Source organism: Cervus canadensis, chromosome 28 (assembly GCF_019320065.1).
Source record: "Cervus canadensis isolate Bull #8, Minnesota chromosome 28, ASM1932006v1, whole genome shotgun sequence".
Lineage (NCBI taxonomy): Eukaryota > Metazoa > Chordata > Mammalia > Artiodactyla > Cervidae > Cervus > Cervus canadensis.
Window position 1 is genome coordinate 21,473,236 of NC_057413.1, and position 25,109 is coordinate 21,498,344.

Below are 25,109 nucleotides of genomic sequence, written 5' to 3' on the forward strand. Positions count from 1 at the left end.
TTTTCTGTGCCCAGTGTCTTTGCTGGGAGAGCTGGGTCTGAAATTAGTCTGAAGGAAGCTCCATCTTCCCCCAGGGACTTGCAAGCTGGTAATGGCTGCCTCTACCCTGCTCACAGGCAGGGCCAGTGAATTGAGATGTCTCAGCTCCCATCCGGTGTGTTCACTCTCATTGCCAATAGACATCTCCTCCTCAGTGGGGAATAGCACTGGCGTAAGAAGGCCTGGTGCAGGAACCCAGTGTAGGCTTTTGCACATGCTGGGGTGGTTCTGGCAAATCAGCCAGAGCCCAGAAAGCTTTCAACACGCAGTCTCTGCTCTAGATTGGGAGTAAGCATGATTGATTCTGCACTCTTCAAGAGCAGAGTCTCTGTTTCTTACTCCAGTAAGCTCCACTGGTTTTCAAACCAGCTGAGGGGTCTTCTCTTCCTGGTGTCAGACCCCAGGGTTGAGGTGCCTAATATGGGCCTTAGCACCTTGCTCCCCAGAGAGGGTACCCAAGCCTGTGATATCCCCCTCTTCTTTCGTGTCTCCTCCTAGGGATGTGAGTCCCAACCAAACTGCTTTTCTCTTCCTACCCAATTGCATATGAATCTTTCATTATAGCCTTGGTTATAGTAGAGCTGTTCTGCTGTCCCCAGGTCAATTTGAGCAAGAGTCCCTGCATATGTCATTATAGTTTTGATGTGTTTCTGAGAAAGGTGAGCCCCGTGCCCTCCCACTCCACCATCTTGATCTCCTGAAGGTATTTTTTAAGTATCACTTGATTCCTCCTCACATGAAAGACCACTTAATGATTTTCTTTTTCTTCTCTCTTCAACTGATTTTTATGCTCCTTTATTTTATGGCCAGAAATAGTTAAATTTTATGTAAGATAGTCTACAAATGAACAAAGTAAGATATTCAAAGAACTCAGATATAAATTCTCTAGAATCACTTATTCAAGCTAGTTTTGTACTAATAGTATATTATTTAAATTTATTATCCAACAACAAACTATCAGAAAAAGAAATCAAGAAAACAATTCCACTTACAATTGCATCAAAAGAATAAAATGCCTAGAAATAAATTTAACTAAGAAGGTAAAAGACTTATACTGAAAACTATAAAATACTAATGAAAAAACTGAAAAAGACACAAACAGATGTAAAGATATTCTGTGCTTATGGATTGGGAGAATATTGTTAAAATGTCCACATTACACAAGGCAATCTGCAAATTCAATGCAATCCCTACAAAAAGCAATGGCAGAGCTAAAAAGAAATAATCCTTGATATTGCCACTGGTGATTTTTTGGGGGGTTCTGAATTCAAACGTAATGACAAGAGAAGCAAAAATAAACAAATGAGAGTACATCAAATTAAAAATCTTCTGCACAGCAAAGAAAACCATGAACAACATAAAAAGGCAACTTACAGAAAGGGAGAATATATTTTCTAATTATATATTTAATAAGGGATTAATATCCAAAATAAACAAAGAAATCATACAATTAGATTGCAAAATGGGCAGAAGTTCTAAATAGACCTTTTTCTAAAGAAGACATAGATGGTATACAGGCACATGAAAAAACGTTCAACATCACTAACAATTAAGGAAATGCCTATCAAAATTACAATGAGATATCACCTCACACCTATCAGAATGGCTATTATCAAATGGATTAAAAATAACAAGTATTGGTAAGGAGGTGGAAAAAAGAGAACCCTAGTACACTATTCATGGGAATAAAAACTGGTGTAGCCATTATTGAAAATAGTGTGAAGTTTCCTCAAAAAATTAAAGATATAACTATCTTATGATCCAGCAATTCCACTTCTTAGTATTTATCTGGAGAAAATGAAAACACTATTCAAAAAGATATGCACCTGTACATTAACTGCAGCATTATTTACAATAGCCAGGATATGGAAATTGCCTAAGTTAACCACTGATGGATGAATGGATGAAGAGGATGTGTCACATATATACAATGGAGTAGCAAAAAATGAAATCTTGCCACTTGAGAAAACATGAATGGAACTTGAGAACATTATGGTAAATGAAATAAGTTAGGCAAAGACATATGCCATATGATTTTATTTACATGTGGAATCAAGAAACAAATGAAAAAACAAAACAAAACAAAAAATGTAATGTGCCGCTATTATACCATGGTGACTATAGTTAATAATATTGCATTACAAATCTGTAAGTAAGTTGCTACAAAAGTAAATCTTAAAAATTCTGGGGTAAATATGTAACACTGTATAGTGACAAAGGGGCTTCCCAGCTGTCACTAGTGGTAAAGAACCCACCTGCCAATGCAAGAGATGTAAGAGATGCAGGTTCGATCCCTGGGTCAGGACGATCCCCTGGAAGAGGGCATGGCAATCCACTCCAGTATTTTTGCCTGAAGAAACCCACGGACAGAGGGGCCTGGCAAGCTACAGTCCATAGGATTGCAAAGAGTCAGACACGACTGAAGTGACAGCATGCACTCATAGTGACAAATGGTAATTAGACTTACTGTGATCATTTTGCCACATATACAAACATCAAATCAGTATGTTGTGCAATTGAAAATACTATAATGTTGCTGTCAATTGTGCTTCAATTAAAAATCATGACAATAAAATTTTAAAAATAAAATAACATAAAAATAGTTTCCAGTGTGTCAAGAAATGAGTTTATTTTAAAACAAATCTATCGGGATGGGGAATACAAGTATCGGGACGGGGAATACATGTAAATCCGTGGCTGATTCATGTCAGTGTATGACAAAAACCACTACAATATTGTAAAGTAATTAGCCTCCAACTAATAAAAAATAAATGGGGGAAAAAAAAGACAAATCTAGTAGTAGAGGACTCTTGCTACCAACCCCAATTCAGTAGATAACTAATTATACATAAGACGCATTTCCATGGAGAACTCAGTCCCCAAGGAACTTTGTCTGCTAACTCATCTGGGATAAGCATAAATGAGTTGTTTGTAAAGAATGCCCAAGAGTCTTAGGAATATAATACAAAAAGCATACCTGCAAAGCATTCTTGATATTAACTACTACTGTCTTCCTATTCTGGACTTTTTTCCTTTTTGGCAGCATTGTGTCACGTGAAAAACTCATACTTCTGAAGGTAATGCTTAGACATTCTATAGTTTAGACACACTTATGCTTAGACACACTATAGTTTCTCTGTCCTTTTCTGAAAGTTTGAAAATTCATGTGTGCCTCCATAATTCCTTTTTATTAAATTATATTTATCAAAATAAGGTGAGTAAAAAGACACTTGTTTTAAAGACTACCCATTCTTAGAGAAGGTTGGAATGTGTTTACTTCAAAGTAACTAATATATGTAGGAAAAGCAGAGAGCATTTCATTTCCAGGAGCCTTCTCTAAAACTTCCGAAGTATCTAGTTTGATACCTTTAGAAAGCAACTAGATTTATCTTTGTAATCAATCTCAGTCTTTGACTTAAACCAACCTTGCTGCTGCTGCTAAGTCGCTTCAGTCGTGTCCGACTCTGTGCGACCCCATAGACGGCAGCCCACCAGGCTCACCGTGCCTGGGATTCTCCAGACAAGAACACTGGAGTGGGTTGCCATGTCCTTTTCCAATGCATGAAAGTGAAAAGTGAAAGTGAAGTTGCTCAGTCATGTCCGACTCTTCATGACCCCAAGGACTGCAGCCTACCAGGCTCCTCCATCCATGGGATTTTCCAGGCAAGAGTACTGGAGTGGGGTGCCATTGCCTTCTCCATAAACCAAACTTAAAATCATGTAAATTTTAATAAATACCAATCTGACAGATACTAAACACTTGAGTGAAGTGTGTAGCTTTCATTCCATCATGTGCATACTTTTTAATATGTAGTCAGAACTTGATAGATTGACATGTCCACATGTTTCATCCAGATGCTTTGATATCAGATAAAAACTTTTCTTCTACAATCTTTCCCTATATATAAACTTTAAAATCACTACAAATACAAAGAAAATAATGTGGGATACAAATGATGTACAAGTAAGACACACCAGAATTAAAATGTTAGTGGAAATATAAAGGAGAAGTCAAAAGGAATAAGTTGGTACTCTGGTAAGGTGACTTTTAACACTGGTTTAAATAGTGGAAGCTAAATAAATCCCTATTTATCTCCAAGGGAAAATAGTGATGAAAAATCACTGAAAGTATATCAAAAAGTAGGATAAAAATCCTTGGAATACAAGAACTAAAAATAATGAAATATCATGAGAATGATATGGAAAAGATTAGTTACCTAAGAAAGAATTATACAGTGTAAATATACATGAAAAGAGAATCACATTATTTAGGACAACTTTTGTAGTATCTCCTGGAAAATATATGGAGAAATGAAGGAGGCTCTGGGGTGATCACCATTAACAAACAAAACTTCACTTGCTAAGGTGAATAATATATATAAAATTCCAAATAATACAAATTTAATACAATTGCTGAGATTATACTTGGCTGAACACTGTCATTAGAGTTAGAAAAAATTATGGAAGAATTCATGGAGGATCAAGACTAAAATTACTCTTTAAAAAAATTGAAAAATGAACCATGGTTAAAAAATACAAGAAGGTAAGTATAACAATGTTAACCAAATAGACAATAGATGTCATATGGTGGAATTATTTAATAATGTGGGCAGATTGCCTCTTTTAATATTTATTTTAACAGCTAAATTAATTCATACCATGCTTTTATTCCATATACATCTACCAAAAGAACTTTCACCATAAAGAGAACTTAGGTCAAGATATATTCCTACGTTTGAAATGCTCTTTTAACACCTTAAATAGTGTCAGGGTTGAATAAGTTGTAGGAAACATACTCACTTAGAAAATATCTCTACATGTGCTTTCCTTGGAAACTTGAAACTCTAAATTTACAGTCTCATTATCTCACTATCTTATTTAAGGAATTAATTGCCTTTTGGTATTTAGAACCTCAATAAGAATGACTGGTTAACAACATCTTAAAATATGAGTACTAAAACTTACTTTGTCATAGGGTTTGGGGCTAGGTACTAAAGATTTAATGGGTGTAAAATGTTTACTGTAGTGTTTGGTGCATAGAGCTCTTTCAGGATGAGTTGGAATTATTATTTTATTACTGTATTATACATATCGAATCTAGAGTTAGTGTGTAAACAAAGGGCCATATTCACATCTTAGCCCTGAGTAGCTTTGTGTGACAGACAGCTCACAAGATGGCTTTGAGGATTCGATGAAATAAAGCGTGTGAAAACTATGCTTTGCAAGTATAATTCTGTTTCCATTGAATCAATTATTAATTGGCAGAGTAACTCGGAATTTTGTCACTGGTATACACTACTTTAATTTCCTATCTGATTATTTTTTGTCTTACAGAAGATAATAGATTTCATGAAACACAGTTTAACACTAAACAGGGAAAAAAGGATAAACAAAAATTCACTTTACTTTTTAAATTTTCTCAAAAACTGCTTTGCTCAACTAGTTGATTTTGTTGTCACATGTGCTGCATAGCTTAAAAAAAAAAAAGAGAGAGAGAGAGAGAAGAAGTTCCCTGATTGTCTAGTGGTTATAGCACTTAGGATAAGGCATTTTTATTGCTGTGGTCCAGGTTCAATTCCTGGTGGGGGAACTGAGATAAGATCTCCCAAGTTGCACAGCACAGCCAAAATCTTTAAGAAATGGAGGGCATTATGTCGTGAGTATATGAAGTACTTTATGCCTATGAATAATGTCACATGCCTATGAATAATGTCTCCAATCCTGAACTGGAATTTCCTCCTGACATCAGTTTCCTGGCCTTAAAGGTTGTTTGTAGTTATATGCAATTATGTGAATCATTGATAACCATCCAAACTCTTATATAAAAACAGGATAAGTTCACTCACTGAAGGAAAATTCGTAGAAGATAGATAATTAAAATTTAACATGAAAAATCAAATGCCCAGTTTGAACTAAGTAGCTATGCAAGGAAATTTACATTCAAAAACAAATTTTTGAGTATGGAAAAACATACTACATAGAAAAATTCTCTCATTATATACTTCAGGAAATTGACGTGCTTAAATTTCTTGCTCAATTCTAAACTACTAAGATGGATTTGAATAAAATAAGCCTTCTTAGTTCCCATGAAGTGAAGTGAAAGTCACTCAGTCATATCCAACTCTTTGCAACCCCACGGACTGTACAGTCCATGGAATTCTCCAGGCCAGGATACTGGAGTGGGTAGACTTTCCCTTCTCCAGGGAATCTTACCAGCCCAGGGATCGAACCCAGGTCTCTCACATTGCAGGTGGATTCTTTTCCAGCTGAGCCACAAAGGAAGCAAGTCCTAGTTCCCATAGGAAAGATATAATTATTCAACTATAATAATATATCTGAATCTGAATAAGCTTTTTTTTTCTAGCTTTTTATTTTATATTAGAGTATAGATGATTTACAAGGTTGTGTTAGTTTCTACTCTACAGCAAGGTGATTCTGTTATACATATTCACATATCTATTCTTTTTCAAATGCTTTTTTTATTTAGGTTGTTACATAATATTGAGCAGAGTTCCCTGTGCTATAACAGTAGGTCCTTGTTGATTATCCATTTTAAATATAGCTGTATGTACATGTCAATCCCAAATTCCCTAACTATCCCTTCAACCAACTCTTCCCTCCCTGATAACCATAAATTCTGAACAAGGCTGTCCTGATAAGGCTTCCTAGGTTGTCTCCAGTCTGGTCGTCTCCTATAACTACGTCAATGCTTTTAATCTTCTCAAAATTTCAGTAATGTCCTGCAGCAGTGTTTCTGATAATGACCCATCTGACTCCTGGACTCCATGCCACATCTACTCTATCAGACACCTGGAGATAGGAATCATGTTAACAGTCTCTTCAGCTAAAATTTTCACAAGCAAAGTATGAAAACCATTACTTTGGAGTATCAGAACAACAGTCACTTATTTAATCCTCACCATAGCCCAAAGACATAGTTACTCTCATATTTATTAAACAGAGTAGGAAATTGACCTTCAGCAAGGTTATTTGTTTAAGGTAGTTGCCTTTATTTTGTAGTTATGAAAATAAAGTCACCTGGTGACTTTAATTAAGTCACCTGGTGTCACATTAATTTAATTATCTCCCTTCCCAAGTTACTGTATCCAATCTCCTATGACTTGATACCTAATTACACACACTGCATAACTGTGTTTTGTCATTTCTCAAAATATTTCTACCTTCCCTGCCACTTCCCTGCCATAGGTGAAACAAAAATGAAGATAATGGAACTAATTAACAAAAGCCATCCTGAAGAGTTTATTCTACTAGGCTTTGCTGACCGTCCTTGGCTCGAGCTTCCTGTATTCATTATTCTGCTTATAACATACCCCATGGCCATGATGGGAAACATAGCCATATTTCTGGTGTCCAAGTTAGACCCCCATCTGCACAGCCCCATGTATTTCTTCCTCACCAACCTCTCCTTTTTGGACATGTGCTACACCACAAGCATTGTCCCTCAGATACTCTTTAACCTGGGAACATCTAAGAAGACTATCAGCTATATGGGGTGTGCAGTTCAGCTTTATTTCTTCCACATAATGGGGGGCACAGAATGTCTGCTTTTGGCTGTTATGTCTTTTGATCGCTACTTGGCCATCTGCAAGCCTCTACACTACACCCTCATCATGAATCAGCACGTCTGTATCTTATTAGTGGCCACCGTGTGGCTGAGTGGAATGACCTATGCTGTCTCAGAGGCCACTGTCACATTACAGTTACCACTGTGTGGTCACAATACCCTGGACCACTTGGTATGTGAGATTCCTGTTCTGATAAAGACTGCCTGCGGAGAAAAGGGTACTAATGAGCTCACACTCTCTGTGGTATGCATTTTTTTCTTAGCTGTGCCACTGTGCTTAATTCTTATTTCCTATGCTTGCATTGGACATGCTGTATTTAAGATTAAATCTTCAGAGGGAAGGAAAAAAGCCTTTGGGACATGTTCCTCCCATCTCATAGTAGTTTTCTTATTTTACGGCCCAGCCATTAGCATGTACCTTCAGCCCCCCTCCTCCATCTCAAGGGACCAGCCCAAGTTCATGGCTCTCTTCTATGGAGTGGTGACTCCTACACTCAACCCTTTCATCTACACTCTGAGGAATAAGGATGTAAAGGGGGCACTGGGCAACCTCATGAGGAGTGTATTCACTTGCAAGTGAGTTAGCAGACATCAAATGAAATTATTTAACCATTGAGGTAGGTTATATAAAGGTTTCTTTAATAACTCACTGTAGCCTCATATGTTCACAGATCATGTTAGATGTTCTTTTTGCAAAATATGTCAAGTTCCTCATATTCCTGCTGCTGCTGCTATGTCGCTTCAGTCGTTTCCGACTCTGTGCTACCCCATAGACAGCAGCCCAACAGGCTCCTCTGTCCCTGGGATTCTCCAGGCAAGAACACTGGAATGGGTTGCTATTTCCTTCTCCAATGCAGGAAAGTGAAAAGTGAAAGTGAAGTCACTCAGTCGTGTCCGACTCAGCGACTCCATGGACAGCAGCCTACCAGGCTCCTCCATCCGTGGGATTTTCCAGGCAAGAGTACTGGAATGGGGTGCCATTGCCTTCTCCCTTCATATTCCTAGACAATGGTAATTCTTGGCTAATACTCACCAGTAAGGGCATTCTGTGGAAATGTATTAGAAAATCATTCTATTTTGGTTGATACATACTGAAATAGTAGTTGTAAACATTAAACAAATGTACTATGAATTACAATAAAAACTATTTATTTCAAGTTAATCATAAAATACCATGACAAGCATTCATCAGTGGACTTCCTATGACCATGGCACCTAAGAAATATTTCATCACTCTCTGCAAGACTGGGCACATCTAAGTGGTCAGCCTGCTGCCACTGTGCATTCAGTGTGAGGCTCTCTACACCTTAGGCCAACTATGAGTATCATAAGTTTATCAACTTCCATTTATCTAGAAAGAAAGTGAAGTTGCTCAGTCGTGTCCGACTGTTTGCAACCCCATGGACCAGACTCCTCTGTTCGTGGGATTTTCCAGGCAAGAGTACTGGAGTGGGTTGCCATTTCCTTCTCCAGGGGTTCTTCCCAACCCAGGGATCGAACCCGGGTCTCCCACACTGCAGGCAGACATTTTACCATCTGAGCCACCATGGAATCTGCTACTAATTCTTTAACAACACATTGTTACTCTAACAAACATGTTGCAAAGTTTTGTATTTTTAGCCAAATATCATTAAATGCTAAAATAAATAAAATATATGGACAAAATGTGTGGATTTCTTAATGTTCTTCATACATATCAAAAACATGAGCCTTCTGAATCAGTGAGAGAACAAGAAAGTGATATTAATAATGAACTATAACATGGAAACATTTTCATGCATAATGGGAATAGCCAGGAATGTTTTTTGAAACTGTGCAAGAATCAGGATGAAAAAGAAAAAATTTGTATTTCTAGACTAGAAAGCAACTTGATTAACAATGTGAGTATAGTTTTGATGCTTAGAATCTGTATCAGTAAAAGTTGAAACTATTAAAATTAGTTCTAGGATTCACATCCAATTTCAAACTCTGTCATAAAACCTCACATTTTTTATATTATTTTATTTATTTACTTTGAGTTTTTTATATAAATTTATTTATTTTAATTGGAGGCTAATTACTTTACAATATTGTAGTGGTTCTGCCATACATTGACATGGATCTGCCATGGGTGTACATGTGTTCCCCATCCTGAACCCCCTTCCCACCTTCCTCCCCATCCCATCCCTCTGGGTCATCCCAGTGCACCAGCCCTGAGCTCCCTGTCTCATGCATCGAACCTGGACTGGAGATTCATCTCACATATGAATATATACATGTTTCAATGCCATTCTCCAAAATCATCCCACCCTCGCCCTCTCCCACAGAGTCCGAAAGACTGTTCAATACATGTGCATCTCTTTTGCTGTCTCATACAGGGTTATCATTACCATCTTTCTAGATTCTATATATATGTGTTAGTATACTGTATTGGTTTTTTTCTTTCTGGTTTACTTCACTCTATATAATAGGCTCCAGTTTCATCCACCTCATTAGAACTGATTCAACTGTATTCTTTTTAATGGCTGAGTAATATTCCATGGTGTATATGTACCATGGCTTTCTTATCCATTCATCTGCCCATGGACATCTAGGTTGCTTCCATGTCCTGGCTATTATAAACAGTGCTGCGAGGAATATTGGGGTACACGTGTCTCTTTCAATTCTGGTTTCCTTGGTGTGTATGTCCCAGCAGTGGGATTGCTGAGTCATATGGCAGTTCTATCTCCAGTTTTTTAAGGAATCTCCACACTGTTCTCCATAGTGGCTGTACTAGTTTGCATTCTCACCAACAGTGTAAGAGAGTTCCCTTTTCTCCACACCCTCTCCAGCATTTATTGTTTGTAGACTTTTGGATAGCAGCCATTCTGACTGGCATGAAACGGTACCTCATTGTGGTTTTCATTTGCATTTCTCTGAAAATGAGTGATGTTGAGCATCTTTTCATGTGTTTGTTAGCCATTTGTATGTCTTCTTTGGAGAAATGTCTGTTTGGTTCTTTGGCCCATTTTTTGATTGGGTCATTTATTGAGCTGCAGGAGTTGCTTGTGTATTTTTGAGATTAATTCTTTGTCAGTTGCTTCATTTGTTATTATTTTCTGCCATTCTGAAGGCTGTCTTTTCACCTTGCTTATAGTTTCCTTTGTTGTGCAGAAGCTTTTAAGTTTAATTAGGTCCCATTTGTTTATTTTTGCTTTTACTTCCAATACTCTGGGAGGTGGGTCATAGAGGATCCTGCTGTGATTTATGTCAGAGCGTGTTTCTCCTATGTTTTCCTCTAGGTATTTTATAGTTTCTGGTCTTATGTTTAGATCCTTAATCCATTTTGAGTTTATTTCTGTGTATGGTGTTAGAAAGTGTTCTAGTTTCATTCTTTTACAAGTGGTTGACCAGTTTTCCCAGCACCACTTGTTAAAGAGATTGCCTTTTCTCCACTGTATATTCTTGCTTCCTTTGTCAAAGATAAGGTGTCCATAGGTGCGTGGACTTATCTCTGGGCTTTCTATTTTGTTCCATTGATCTATATTTCTGTCTTTGTGCCAGTACCATACTGTCTTAATGACTGTAGCTTTGTAGTGAAAGGTTGTTGCTGAATGATAAGATGCAGGGTTCTTCACCTCCGGAGGAGACGAATTCAATCTAGGGCCAGAGATGAGGCTGGATCGCTCAGAGCTTTTGTGTAATAAAATTTTATTAAAGTATAAAGGAGATAGAGAAAGCTTCTGACATAGGCATCAGAAGAGGGGCAAAAGAGTACCCCCCTCCTTGTCTTTAGCTATATGTTATATAGTCACTCACAGTCTGTTAATGAAAAGAAAGGAATGTCATAAAATTTATAATGGCACCAGATAATTCATCCCTGGCCATAAAATGATTGACTTGAATCTTGTAGAAGGGCAGAATACCAGCAAATAGTTTCGTTTACATAGATTAGGGGAACAATATCTGAGTAAGTAAGTTAGGCCATTTGGCAGAACCAACTTGAAGATAGAGTCTGGGGTACATTAACATAGCTTAAGACAACATTTCCATAAGAAAAAGAAATGTATTGGTTAACTCAAGGTTTGAGAGTAGTTAGCTTCAGGTGAAACCAGGTGTCATGGCAACACAGCATTTTAAGAGAAACCTTCTTTTAAATTTGTATAGAGAAGGAAAAACATATTGTTGGTGTGTTTCTTCCTGCCATTTAAGAGAGATAAAAATGTCTGGCACTTGCAGCCTCTTTCCTCCATTTGGAGACCCCTGGCCTTCCTGCCTGTTACCCTATCAGTAGTAGAGCCTGAAGTCAGACAGGTTGATTCCCCCAGTTCCATTCTTCTTCCTCAAGATTGCTTTGGCTATTCAAGTTTTTGTATTTCCATACAAATTGTGAAATTATTTGTTCTAGTTCTGTGAAAAACCTCACATTTTTAAAGCAACTTAAAGGATTTTACATTTATTTGGTGTTTAACTAATATGGTGAGAAATCAACATAAGGTTGTATAGTGAAAAATTAACAGGTAAGAATAACAAGAGAGAATTGGACTTTTCTGGCATGTCTTCTGGTCTAGCAGATCAAGATTTAAGTAAATTATTGGATGATAAATCATATGCTTTCGTGAACAAGGTTTTACTTGAGCCCTCCAAGCATCTCTGGCAGGTATGGGGTTTTGATTCTAAATGCAATTTCACCCCTCCTACCATCATCTTGGGGCTTCTCCTTTGCCCCTGGACATGGGGTATCTTTTTTTGGTGGGATCCAACACTCTTCTGTCAATGGTTGTTCAGCAATGAGTTGCAATTTTGCAGTTCTTGCAGAAGATGAGCACTTGTCCTTCTACTCCACCATCTCGGTAATTCAGTATTCTTGCCTTGAGAACCCCATGAACAGTATGAAAGGCAAAACGATATGATATTGAAAGATAAATTCCACAGGTCGGTAGGTGCCCAATATGCTACTGCAGAAGAGTGGAGAAATAGCTCCAGAAAGAATGAAGAGATGGAGGCAAAGCAAACAACAACAACAAAAAACTCCCAATTGTGAATGTGATGGGTGATGGAAGTAAAGTCTGATGCTGTAATGAATAATACTGCATAGGAACCTGGAATGTTAGGTCTATGAATCAAGGTAAATTGAAAGTGGTTAACAGGAGATGGCAAGAGTGAAAATTGACATTTTAGGAATCAATGAACTAAAATGAACCGGAATGGGTGAATTTAATCCAGATGACCACTATATCTACTACTGTGGGCAAGAATCTCTTAGAAGAAATGAAGTGGCCATTATAGACCACAGAAGAATCAAAAGTGCAGTACTTGGGTGCAATCTCAAAAAATGACAGAATAATCTCTGTTCATTTCCAAGGCAAACTATTCAATGTCACAGTAATCCAAGTCTGTGCCCAAACACCAATCTAAAGAAGCTGACATTGAACAGATCCATGAAGACCTACAAGACCTTCGAGAACTAACAGCAAAAAAAAAAAGTACTTTCATCATACGGGACTAAAATGCAAAAATAGGAAGTCAAGAGATACCCAGAGTAACAGTAACAGAGTAGTGGCCTTGGAGTATAAAATGAAGCAGGACAAAGGCTAAGAGAGTTTTGCCAAGAGAATACACTGGTCATAGCAGACACCCTCTTCCAACAACACAAGAGACTACTCTACATATAGACATCACAAGATCGTCAATATTGAAGTCAGATTGATTATATTCATTGCAGCCAAAGATGGAGAAATTCTATACAGTCAGCAAAAACAAGACCAGGAGCTGACTGTGGCTCAGACCGTGAACTCTTTATTGGAAAATTCAGACTTAAATTGAAGAAAGTAGGGAAAACCACTAGACCATTCAAGTATGACCTAAATTAAATCCATTACAATAATGCAGTAAAAGGAACAAATAGATTCAAGGGATTAGATCTGATAGAGTGCCTGAAGAACTATGGATGGAGGTTTATGACATTGTATAGGAGGAGTGATCAAAATCATCCCCAAGAAAGAGAAATGCAAAATGGTTGTCTGAGGAGGCCTTAAAAACAGCTGAGAAAAGAAGAGAAGTTAAAGAAAAAGGAGAAAATGAAAGATAGACCCATCTGAATACAGAGTTTCAAAGAATAGCAAGGAGAGATAAGAAAGCCTTCCTCAGTGATCAGTACAAAGAAATAGAGGAAAACAATAGAATGGGAAAGACTAGCAATCTCTTCAAGAAAATTTGAGATACCAAGGGAAGATTTCATGCAAAGCTGGGCACAATAAAGGAGAGAAACAGTATGGACTTAATAGAAGCAGAAGATATTAAGATGAGGTAGCAAGAATACACAGAAGAACTATACCAAAAAGATCTTTATGACCCAGATAACCACAATGGTGTGATCACTCACCGAGAGCCAGACATCCTGGAATACAAAGTCAAGTGGGTCTTAGGAAGTGCCCTACCAACAAAGCTAGTAGAGGTGATAGAATTCCAGCTGAGTGATTTCAAATCATAAAAGATGATGCTGTGGAAGTGCTTCACTCAACATGCCAACAAATTTGGAAAACTCAGCAGTGGCCACAGAACTGGAAAAGGTAGTTTTCATTCCAATCCCAAAGAAAGGCAATGTCAAAAAATGTTCAAACTACTGCACAATTGCACTCATCTCATATGCTAGCAAAGTAATGCTCAAAATTCTCCAAGCCAGGCATCAACAGTAGGCGAACCAAGAACTTTCAAATGTTCAAGCTGGATTTAGAAAAGGCAAAGGAAACTACCGCACAATTGCACTCATCTCGCATGCTAGCAAAGTAATGCTCAAAATTCTCCAAGCCAGGCTTCAACAGTAGGTGAACCAAGAACTTCCAGATGTTCAAGCTAGATTTAGAATAGGCAGAGGAACCAGAGATCAAATTGCCAACATTCATTGGATCATAGAAAAAGCAAGAGAGTTCCAGAAAAACATCTACTTCTGCTTTATTGACTACACCAAAGCCTTTCACTGTGTGGATCACAAACTGTGGAAAATTCTAAAAGACATGGGAATACCATGTGGTCACCTTACCTGCCTCCTGAGAAATCTGTATGCAGATCAAGAAGCAAGTTAGAACCAGACATGGAACAACAGACTGGTTACAAATTGGGAAAGGAGTACATCAAGGCTGCATATTGTCACCCTGCTTATTTAACTTATATGCAGAGTACATTATGAGAAATGCCAGGCTGGATAAAGCACTAACTGGGATCAAGAATGCCAGGAGAGATATCAATAACCTCAGATATGCAGATGACAACAGCCTTATGGCAGAAAGTAAAGAGAAATTAAGGAGCCTTTTGATGAAAGTGAAAGAGGAGAGTGAAAAATCTGGCCTAGAATTCAACATTTCAACATTCAAAAAACTAAAATTATGGCATTTGGTCCCACCACTTCATGGAAAATAGATAGGGAAACAATGGAAACAGTGAGAGGCTATCCTTGGGGGGCTCCAAAATCACTGCAGATGATGACTGCAGCCATGAAATTAAAAGAAGCTTGCTCCTTGGAAGAAAAGCTATGACAAATCTAGACAGCATATTAAAAAGCAGATACATTACTTTGCCAACAAAGGTCTGTCTAGTCAAAGCTATGGTTTTTCCAGTAGTCAGGTATAGATGTGAGAGTTGGACCATAAAAAAGGCTGAGCACTGAAGAACTGATGCTTTTTTACTGTGGTGTTGGAGAAGACTCTTGAGAGTACCTTGAACTGCAAGATCAAACCAGTCAATTCTAAAGGAAATCAGTCCTGAGTATTCATTGGAAGGACTGATGTTGAAGCTGAAGCTCCAATACTTTGGTCATGTGACACGAAGAACTGACTCCTCGGAAAAGACACTGATGCTGAGGACGATTGAAGGCAGGAGGAGAAGGGGACGACAGAGGATGAGATGGTTGGATGGCATCACCAACTCAATGGACATGAGTTTGAGCAAGCTTGGGAGCTGGTGATGGACAGGGAAGCCTGGCACGCTATAGTCCATGGGGTCAAAAAGAGTCAGACATGACTGAGCAACTGAACTGAACTGAACTTCCTGGACAAGAATCAGCTGTAACCCAGATCCATTTTTTTAAATAGAAATGACCATTCGTGCTTTGTCCAGTTCTTGAGAAAAATTGACTTTGGTATATTTAGAAAAATTTGATATATTTGGAAAAATTACTAGAACAACTTTAATATTTGATTGGGGGATGATTTGCCATAAAATAATTTTAAATTTGACACACACAGGGATATACACACACAAAGCAAGGAAAATAAACCTTCTGTGATGTTACATAATATCTCTGATCATTTTTATTAGTTAAGACAACCTTAGTTTGGAGGGAAAGACCCAACAAGATTTGTTACAAACTTAGCTAAAGAGACTGTTTAGAGCTGTTCAGATTACTTCTTTATCTTTTAGGCCTATAAAGACAACTCATTGCATAATTGTGTCTTCCACACAGAAAACAATAGTGACAAAAGACACCCTCAAGGATAGGCTTCTGCCCTCTTAAATTTTAAAGTACACAAACTCATGACCAGGGCTTTTCTCAAAAATCAAACAAACAAAAAAGGCAAGAAGCACAGGAAGTCTTTTGGAGGTGACATATTATGTTGTTTGTGATGACAGTATCATATACATAGCCATATGTTCAAATTTATCAAAATGCATACATTAATTTATTCAACTTTGTATATTCATATTTTTAAAGGAATATGAATCTGAACAGAGGGAGAAAACTCATTAAATTCCCAAATAAAAGCAAGAATTAAAGTTTTTCATATTCCACATGTAAGTGAGATCATATGGTACTTGTCTTTCACTTTCTAATTCATTTCACGTAACATAATATGCTCTAGACCTATTCATGTTGAAGTAAATGGCAACATTTCATTACTTTTTATTGCTGAGTAGTATTCCACTGTATATATGTGGCACATCTTTACTCCTCTATTGATAGACACTTATATTGCTTCCATATCTTGGCTATTAGTAACACCACAATGAACGTTGGTGTACATATATCTTTTCAAATTAGTGTTTTTGTTTTCCTTAGGTAAATACCCAGAAGAGAAATTACTGAATTATATGACATTTTTGTTTTTCATTTTTTGAGGAACCTCCACATCCTGTTTTCCATAGTGGCTGTACCAATTTACAATCCCTCCAACAGTAGGCTAATCTTCCCTTTTCTGCACAAGAATAATGGAACTTTAAAAATCACCATTCCGTGAAGCAAAATAGCAATAACTGTTCCTTGGAAGAATTAATAAAGGATACTTGATAATAAGGCTAATGAGTGATAGCTGCAGGCTCTCAGATGGTGCTGTAAATCTAGATTTCCCACCCACCTGAGTGCCAGCCACCTCAAGTAGTCAGAAATAGCTCAGTGGTCCCAGAAGCCTCCCTTGGCTGGAGGAAGCTCATTGGCTCCAAGATCAGAAATGGCTCCTGTGAACCCAGGCTCCCAGCCAAACAGAGCACCAACCAATGCCCATGGCATCAAGTTCCTGACCAGCTCCCATGGCCATTGCATCTCCTAAGTATCAGGCTCCCGATGAGCCAGGACAACCCAGACTTCTGGCATATTCCTTCACTGGCAAACTCCCACAGTCCAGGATATCTTAACTGCTCTTAGACATCCAATCAATGACCACAAACCAGTGTCTAGAGGGCACTTGTTCACTCCTGATGCTGGAGGGCCCCAGTGCCAGATTGACTGCTCTCCCAGGCTTTTGATGCACCCCAGCACTAGGTCACCAAAATACTCCTATAGCAGTTTATCATGGATGCCACAAGAATGCCCATATAGATGCTCTGCACAAGTAGACTAGTGAAGGGCTTTGCCTGACAAAGCCAGTCTATAAGGACTAGAAGAGGTACCTACATTCTTAAATGAACAGATACCAAGCCAAGACCACAAATATCATGAATAATCAGGGAAGCATGAAACCACCAAAGGATAGTAATAAAACCCAATGCTTAATCTAAAGAAATGTGGATCTATGAACTGTCTAACAAAGAATTCAAATAATCCCTTTTTAAAAAGCATGGCTCAGGAAACTCAAACAGGGGCTCTGTAACAACCTAGAGTGGTGGGATGGAGAGGGAGATGGGAGGGAGTTTCAAAAAGGAGGGGATATATGTATACCTATGGCTGATTCATGTTGACATTTGACAGAAAACAGCAAAATTCTGTAAGGTAATTATCCTTCAATAAAAAATAAACTAATTAAAAAAATTTTGGTGAGGTACAAGAAAACAGAGGGACACAGCTAAATAAAATTAGGAAAATATTATAAGAACAAATTTAAGTGCAGCAAAGAAATTAAAATATAAAAAAGAAATCCTGTAACAATGACTACCTTGAAGAATTCAGTAAGCAACTTCAAAAACAGACTGAACCAAATAGATGGGAGAATTAGTGACTTATAAGACATCTTATTTGAAATTATACAAGGGCAAAAAGAAAAATAATTAAGAAGAGAGAAAAAGCAGGGACTTCCCTCGTGGTCTAGTGGTTGAGAATCCACCTGCCAATGCAGGAGTCACGGGTTGGAACCCTGGTCCAGGAAGCTCCCACAGGCCATGAATAAACTAAGCTGGTGCACCAGGACTACTAAGCCCCCGCGCAGCAAATCTGAAGCCCACACGCCTGGAGCCTGTGCTCCACAACAAGAGAAGGCACTACAATCAGACGCCCGTGCACCACAAGGAAAAGTCGCCCTCACTCACCACAACTAGAGAAAGCCCACACACAGCAAGGAAAATACAGCACTTTCAAAAATAATAATAATAGTACATCTTTAAAAAGAGAGAGAAAGCATATGTGAATTATGGAATACCATTAAGAGAAATGATGCATTATTGGAGTCCCAGGAAGAGGTAGGAAGGAGGTGGGAGGGAGAAAGCAGCAGAAAGCTTACTTAACAGTGGTAGATTTCCAACCAACATCAGAACACTTAAATATACTAAGCAAACATAAGGGAATCAAAAAAGATGAAATAGACAATGATATGCTAAGGGTAGGAAACTTTAATACCCCACTTTCGAGAATGGATCTATCATCCAAAAAGAAAATCTGTTAAGGACATAGGACTTAAATTTTACCTTAGACTAAATGGACCTACCAAAGATATAGAACATTCCATCCAACAGCAGCAGTGAACACATTCTTTTCAAGAGGACACAGACTATTCGCCAGCATACAACATATGTTAAGTCATGAAACAAGCCTCAGCAAATGAAAGAAGACTGAATTCATACCAAGTACCTTTTTTGATCGGAAAGGCATAAAAGCAGATATCAATAACAGGATGACAATTGGAAATTTCACAAGCAAGTGGAAACTAAACAAAAGACTTCTGAACAACCACTGATCAAAAAAAAAAAAAATCAAATGGAAAATCAAAAAATATCTTAAGAGAAATGAAGATGGAAATACAAAATATCAAAACTTGTAGGACGCAGTTTGCATCCTAATACTAACAGGTAAAATTACAAGGATAAAAAGAAAGTAAAATTTACGAACAAGCAACCTACCTTTACCTCAAGTAACTAGAAAAAGAAACATACTAAGCCCCAAATAGAAAGATGAAAGATGCATGAGACAGGGTGCTCAGGGCTGGTGCCCTGGGATGAACCAGAGGGATGGGATGGGGAGGGAGGTGGGAGGGGGATTCAGGATGGGGAACACATGTACACCCATAGCTGATTCATGTCAATGTATGGCAAAACCACTACAATATTGTAAAGTAATTAGCCTCCAATTAAAATAAATAAACTTTTTTTAAAAAGAAAGATGAAAGAAAATAACAAAGATCAGAGCAGAAATAAATAATAGTGACACCAGAAAAGCAATAGAAGAGACCAACAAAACTCAGAGTTGGTTTTTTTGAAAAGATAAAACTGACAAACCTTTAGCAAGATTAGCACAGAAAAACAGAGAGAGCAGCTTTACTCACAAAACTAAGTCATGGAAACAACCTAAGAATCCATCAAAAGATGAAAGGATAAACAATATTTTACATACCGTGAAATATCCTTCAACCTTGAGAAAGAAGGAAATCTTGCCTTTTGCAAAAATATAGATGGACCTTGAGAGCATTATGCTAAGTAAAATAAGTCAGAAGGAACTGTATGCTCTCAATTTTATGTAAAATTTTTTTAAAAGGTAAACTCAGAGAAATAGTAAAACAATGCTTGCTAGAGGCTGGGATTGGGAGAAACAAAAAATGTTGGTCAACGAATACAACCTATCAACATTAAAATAACACTTTCTGGGTATTTAATTTACACATGGTAACTGTAATTAACAATATCACATTATATGTTTGAAATTTGCCAAAAGAGTAGATCTTAAATGGCCTTACTACAAAAAATATATGGTGAGAGAATAGATAAGTTAAACTGACTATTTTCTGGTAAATATCTGCAATATATACATGTATAAATTATCACAATATGTACTTGAACCTATACATGTTGTATGTCAATGATACCTCAATAAAGCAGGAGGAAAAATTAAAATATAAATTAAAAAATCGTGGGCCCTGTGGGATCTTACTGTAAAAATGGAATATCCTAATTCTGCATAAATACTAGGCAAATATACATTGAAAGATATTGTATAAAATAAGTGACCTATATTCTTTAGAAATATTTAATTAATTAAAGGCAAAGAAAAACTGAAAAATGGTTCTGGATTAAGGGATACTAAGGATATAACACCTAAATTTAATTTGTTATACTGGATTATATCTTTAGGAAAGACTCTCAGGTACAGTTAGAGATGGGCATACATTATAATATTTCAGAAAAATATTTAACTGCATATTAATATATTATTATAGACAGAACAAAAAAGCACCAATGGCAAATATTGTGAAATCTAGTGAAAGCTTATGGCAAATTCATATTATTTTTCTTTTCTGTAAGTTATATTGTCTTGTTCAGTCACTCAGTTGTGTTCAACTCTTTGTGACCCCATGGACTGCAGCAAGCCAGGCTTCCCTGTCCTTCACCATCTCGCAGAATTTGCTCAAACTCATGTCCATTGAGTCAATGATTCATCCAACCATCTCATCCTCTGTCACACCCTTCTCCTCCTGCCCTCAATCTTTCCCAGCATCAGGGTCCTTTCCAATGAATTGACTCTTCGCATCAGGTGACCAATGTTTTGGAGCTTCAGCTTCAGCATCAGTCCTTCCAATGAATATTCAGGGTTGATTTCCTTTAAGATTGGGTAGTTTGACCTCCTTGCTGTCCCAGGAACTCCCAAGAGTCTTCTGCAGCACCACAATTTGAAAGAATCAATTCTTCAGCATTCAGCCTTCTTTACAGATGTGAGAGTTGGACCATAAAGTTTTATTGTTGATGAGTTATAATTGGAATATGGTGAATTTGTACTTGAAACTCTATTATTCTTAAAATTAATTGATGTTGTCATAGCATATGATAATCAGTGACCTTTCAGCATCACGTTCGTAAAAAGAGATATAGTATGTGACACTGAGGCCAAAAAAAGAGTAGAGAATGAGAAAATCTGGACTGGAAGCCAGAGCTAGTTTCTGTAACTATCTGATGGCCATTTACCTACCCTGCTGAGATATATTAAGAGAAATAATTGAGCATGCATTTGGGGAATATGCTGCACAGGAACAAGTGGACAAAGATTGGGAGATATGGTCCCAATGGGGAGGAAAAATTTACTGAGATAAAGAAGAAGTAGGTCCTTCAGTGCATTTCACTTCCATTCTTAGCTGAGAAAAGGCTGATTTCATTGGTAGTTCTTCAATAAAATTGCCTGTGACCCAAACGCACATGTACTGTGTAAATGTCAATTTATCAAATATTGGTTTGAGGGTGGGGGTTAACAATGACAGGGGTCTCAGACATTCTAGTTGTTCCTGACCATAACAAGGGAACTCAAATAAAAATCTATTTTCATTACTTGACTTGTCACATACAAGTTGTTTAAGCTTAAGTAAGTCACATATCTTCTTCCCTTCTGTTTTCTCATGTACAAAGTGAGAAAGAACATCTTGCCTGCTATAAAATTGCATAAGGTTCATGTAAGTAGTTTGAAAATTACAAAGCAATAAAATCAATGGTATCTGTGGTAATCTTTGAGAAAATTTTTTGAAACTAATCTTTATTTTAGATTACAAATTAAATAAAATAGTAGCATGGCTAGGATTCAAAAGCTTAAATGCTAAAATTATGCATTCCAAGAAAAATATTCTACACATACAAAAGGATAAATGTATGCTTTTCACACAGAAAAGGAAAAGAAGAAATGAGAAATTTCAATTTTTTTTAAGTTACATAGTCAGAGACTTGGGTATTACATGAGGTATCCCAAACAGTAAGATTTCCACAAGATGGTTCAAAGAACTAAACTATGTCTTTCAAGTGTTTTAAAGATTTTTTGCTCTGTAATGGTTCACTCTGTGTGGCCCCAATTATTTACTAAAACTTCTTTTATAGATATGATTATTGATTTTTCATTTCTTGGAAAGGAGCTTAAGGACAAATGTATATACCCCGTATCATTCTTTATGCCTTGTTGGAGATAATGAATCACAGACACACAAAGGGGAAGACAAAGACATCAGAATCAATGTAGCTGCAAGCCACACAGGAAATTGAGGGGAAGGTTTCAGATGTGCTTTTCATTTTAATAATTTAGGAAAAAGCATTTGAATGAATCATATCTAAACTTTGTCTTGTGCTTTTGCTTAGTCGCTCAGTCATGTCTGACTCTTTGCGATCATTTGGCCTGTAGCCCACCAGGCTCTTCTGACCGTGGGATTTTTCAAGCAAGAATACTGGCGTGGGTTGCCATTTCTTCTCCGAGGGTTCTTCTCAACTCAGGGATTGAACCCGTGTTAAAGTAAAACTGACATTTAAGTTATCATACAAAACTCAGGTGTTGCCAAGATTTTACTTTATTTCTTATTCCATTTGGGCTCAATATGGGTGCAGTTTAAAGAGTTATATACCTAGGACACTCATTTTATATGGAGGTGGCATCAATAATATAAGAGAACAAAACTATTATTTAAATAAAATTGCATCTCTTTATTTGAAAAATATATGTTGATTTTTATAGTGAACTTTTTTCTTTTTTTTCCACTTATTTTTATTAGTTGGAGGCTAATTACTTTACAATATTGTAGTGGTTTTTGCCATACATTGACATGAATGAGCCATGGATTTACATATATTCCCCATCCCGAACCCCCCTCCCACCTCCCTCTCCACCCAATCCCTCTGGGTCTTCCCAGTGCACCAGCCCCGAGCACTTGTCTCATGCATCCAACCTGGGCTGGTGATCTGTTTCACCCTTGATAATATACATGTTTCCACAAATATTCAAATCATATCAAACTTAAAAGTAAAAAATTAACATATCATACAGCTTTTATCATAACATTTTCAAATATGTTTTCAAGTAATTCTTTCAAATACCCATCAGATTCATCAACACACTTTTCAGAGCCTAGTATTTGGTCACCTCAGATATTTTTTATTGCTTCTTAGTTTATGCAGGTGTGCTATGCCCTTACTTTACCTAACAATACCTAGTCTATGATGACCATGACTTTATAGTTAGATAGCACAGCTTTACAACTTATTTCTACTTCCTTTACACTACTCACTGACTTGAAGAAAAAGATAAATATGAGATGCTTACTTCTGCTGCATTACTGAGGGCACTTCTTGCTACAACTCAAAAAAGGTTTTTTCTGACTAACTATAATGTTATGTTAAAGACTACAGACTAAGATTTCTCTTAGTATTAACTAGCATTCAAAAAAGGATAACAATGTTGGAAAAAATATTTAAAGTGTTTCAAAATGTCTTTCATTAGACCAAAGATAGAAGACAAATTTTATGACAAATTCTGCCTAAAAAGCAAGAAATTAAATGACATATTCTAGCTTTTCTAATTAAGGATAGCATTTTCCCATAGAATTATAACTGAGTTTTATCAATTTTGACAATAAATTCTATGCTTCATTTTCAATTGAGAAAATGATACTTTATTTTACTAGGTTTGTACACTAAAAAATTAATATTGACATTTGATCCATATTTTACATGGCTGTTATTGCCACTGAGGAGTGATTACTATTTAGGCAGACTATGTTTAATCATATCTGCAACCACAAACTCTGTGTCCTTGTGAGAGTACACATTCAAAAAGTGCTAACTGAGTGAATGAAAGAGTGATGAGTGGATAGGTTGAAGAACCATTGGTGAAGAGATGCTCCATTTCGTCATTAATGTCACAAGTATACCAGATCATACTCTCCCCATTAATCTCTTTACTGCCCCTCTTACATCTTTGTTTCTGAGGGTGTAGATTAGAGGGTTGAGACTAGGTGTGACAACAGTATAGAAGAGGGCAATGAACTTGCCCTGATCTTGAGAATTTCCTGATGGTGGCTGGAGGTATATGCACATGGCTGGAATGAAAAAAAGGGATACGACCATAAGATGGGCTCCACACGTCCCAAAGACTTTCTGGAGTCCAGTTGTTGACTGCATCCTCAGCACTGCCCAGGCAATGGCCCCATAGGAGCTGAGAATGAGCATGAGAGGTATGAGAACAAAAATGGAGCTCGTGACCATGAGGGTCAGCTCATTAGCACGGGTATCAACACATGACAGTCGAAGCAGTGCTGGAACTTCACAGAAGAAATGGTCCACTTGGCGATGTCCACACAGGGGTTCCAAAAATGTAAAGAAGGAATGAAGGGCTGAGTTGGTGAAGCCACTTACCCAACAAGCCACAGCCAACAGATGGCAGAAATGAGGGTGCATGAGGACAGTGTAACGCAGGGGTCTACACACAGCTGCATAACGGTCATAGGACATCACCATCAGTAGTACACATTCTGTAGATCCCAGTGCGAGGACAAAATAAAGTTGAATCATACAACCATTGTAAGAGATGGTTTTTTCTGGGCCCCAGAGGTTGACCAGCAACTGAGGGATGAAGCTGGTGGTGTAGCAGAGATCCAGAAAAGAGAGATTTGAGAGGAAGAAGTACATGGGAGTGTGGAGATGGGAGTCCAGGTATGACAAGATAATGATGAACAGGTTGCCTATCAATGTCATCAGGTAGAACATCAAGATAACCACAAAAAGAAGTAACTCAAGCTGAGGCCAATCAGAAAAACCCAATAGAACAAACTGGGCTTCAGAGGTTGCATTCTTTTTCCCATCATCATTCATATCTTGTTATCTGAGGAAAGAATTACATACAGCCTAAAAGTGAAGGGAAAGACTCCAAGAATCACAGAGACACAGGAAATTTAAAAAACCAGTTTCAAGGGCATACCACTGCTCAGTTGTAAGACAATTTGGGCATTAAGAGAAACTGTGGTACCAACGAATTGAAAGAAATAAGAATCCACAAGCTAATAGTGATAAACTTAAAAAAGAATAAATGTATAGTGGAGAACAGAAGTCTGTTCCTATCAGCTGGATACTAACTAGTAAATATAGAAGGAATGGT

At 37.4% G+C, this 25,109-nt stretch overlaps 2 protein-coding genes across 2 annotated transcripts; one reads left to right on the plus strand and one right to left on the minus strand.

Moving 5' to 3' along the window:
* Window positions 1–7,265: 7,265 nt before the first annotated feature.
* LOC122429420 (olfactory receptor 2B11-like) lies at window positions 7,266–8,204 on the plus strand. The gene has a single exon (XM_043449716.1). It carries the CDS (start codon window positions 7,266–7,268, stop codon window positions 8,202–8,204), a length of 939 nt encoding a protein of 312 aa, XP_043305651.1.
* A 15,686-nt stretch (window positions 8,205–23,890) lies between these two features.
* Window positions 23,891–24,826, minus strand: LOC122429421 (olfactory receptor 2J3-like). Its single transcript, XM_043449717.1, has one exon. The coding sequence runs from the start codon at window positions 24,824–24,826 to the stop codon at window positions 23,891–23,893; it is 936 nt and encodes a 311-aa protein (XP_043305652.1).
* Window positions 24,827–25,109: the final 283 nt, after the last annotated feature.

Excerpts from the sequence above, each read along its gene's own strand:
- LOC122429420 (XM_043449716.1), top strand. The coding sequence starts at position 7,266 with ATGGAACTAATTAACAAAAGCCATCCTGAAGAGTTTATTCTACTAGGC.
- LOC122429421 (XM_043449717.1), bottom strand. The coding sequence starts at position 24,826 with ATGAATGATGATGGGAAAAAGAATGCAACCTCTGAAGCCCAGTTTGTT.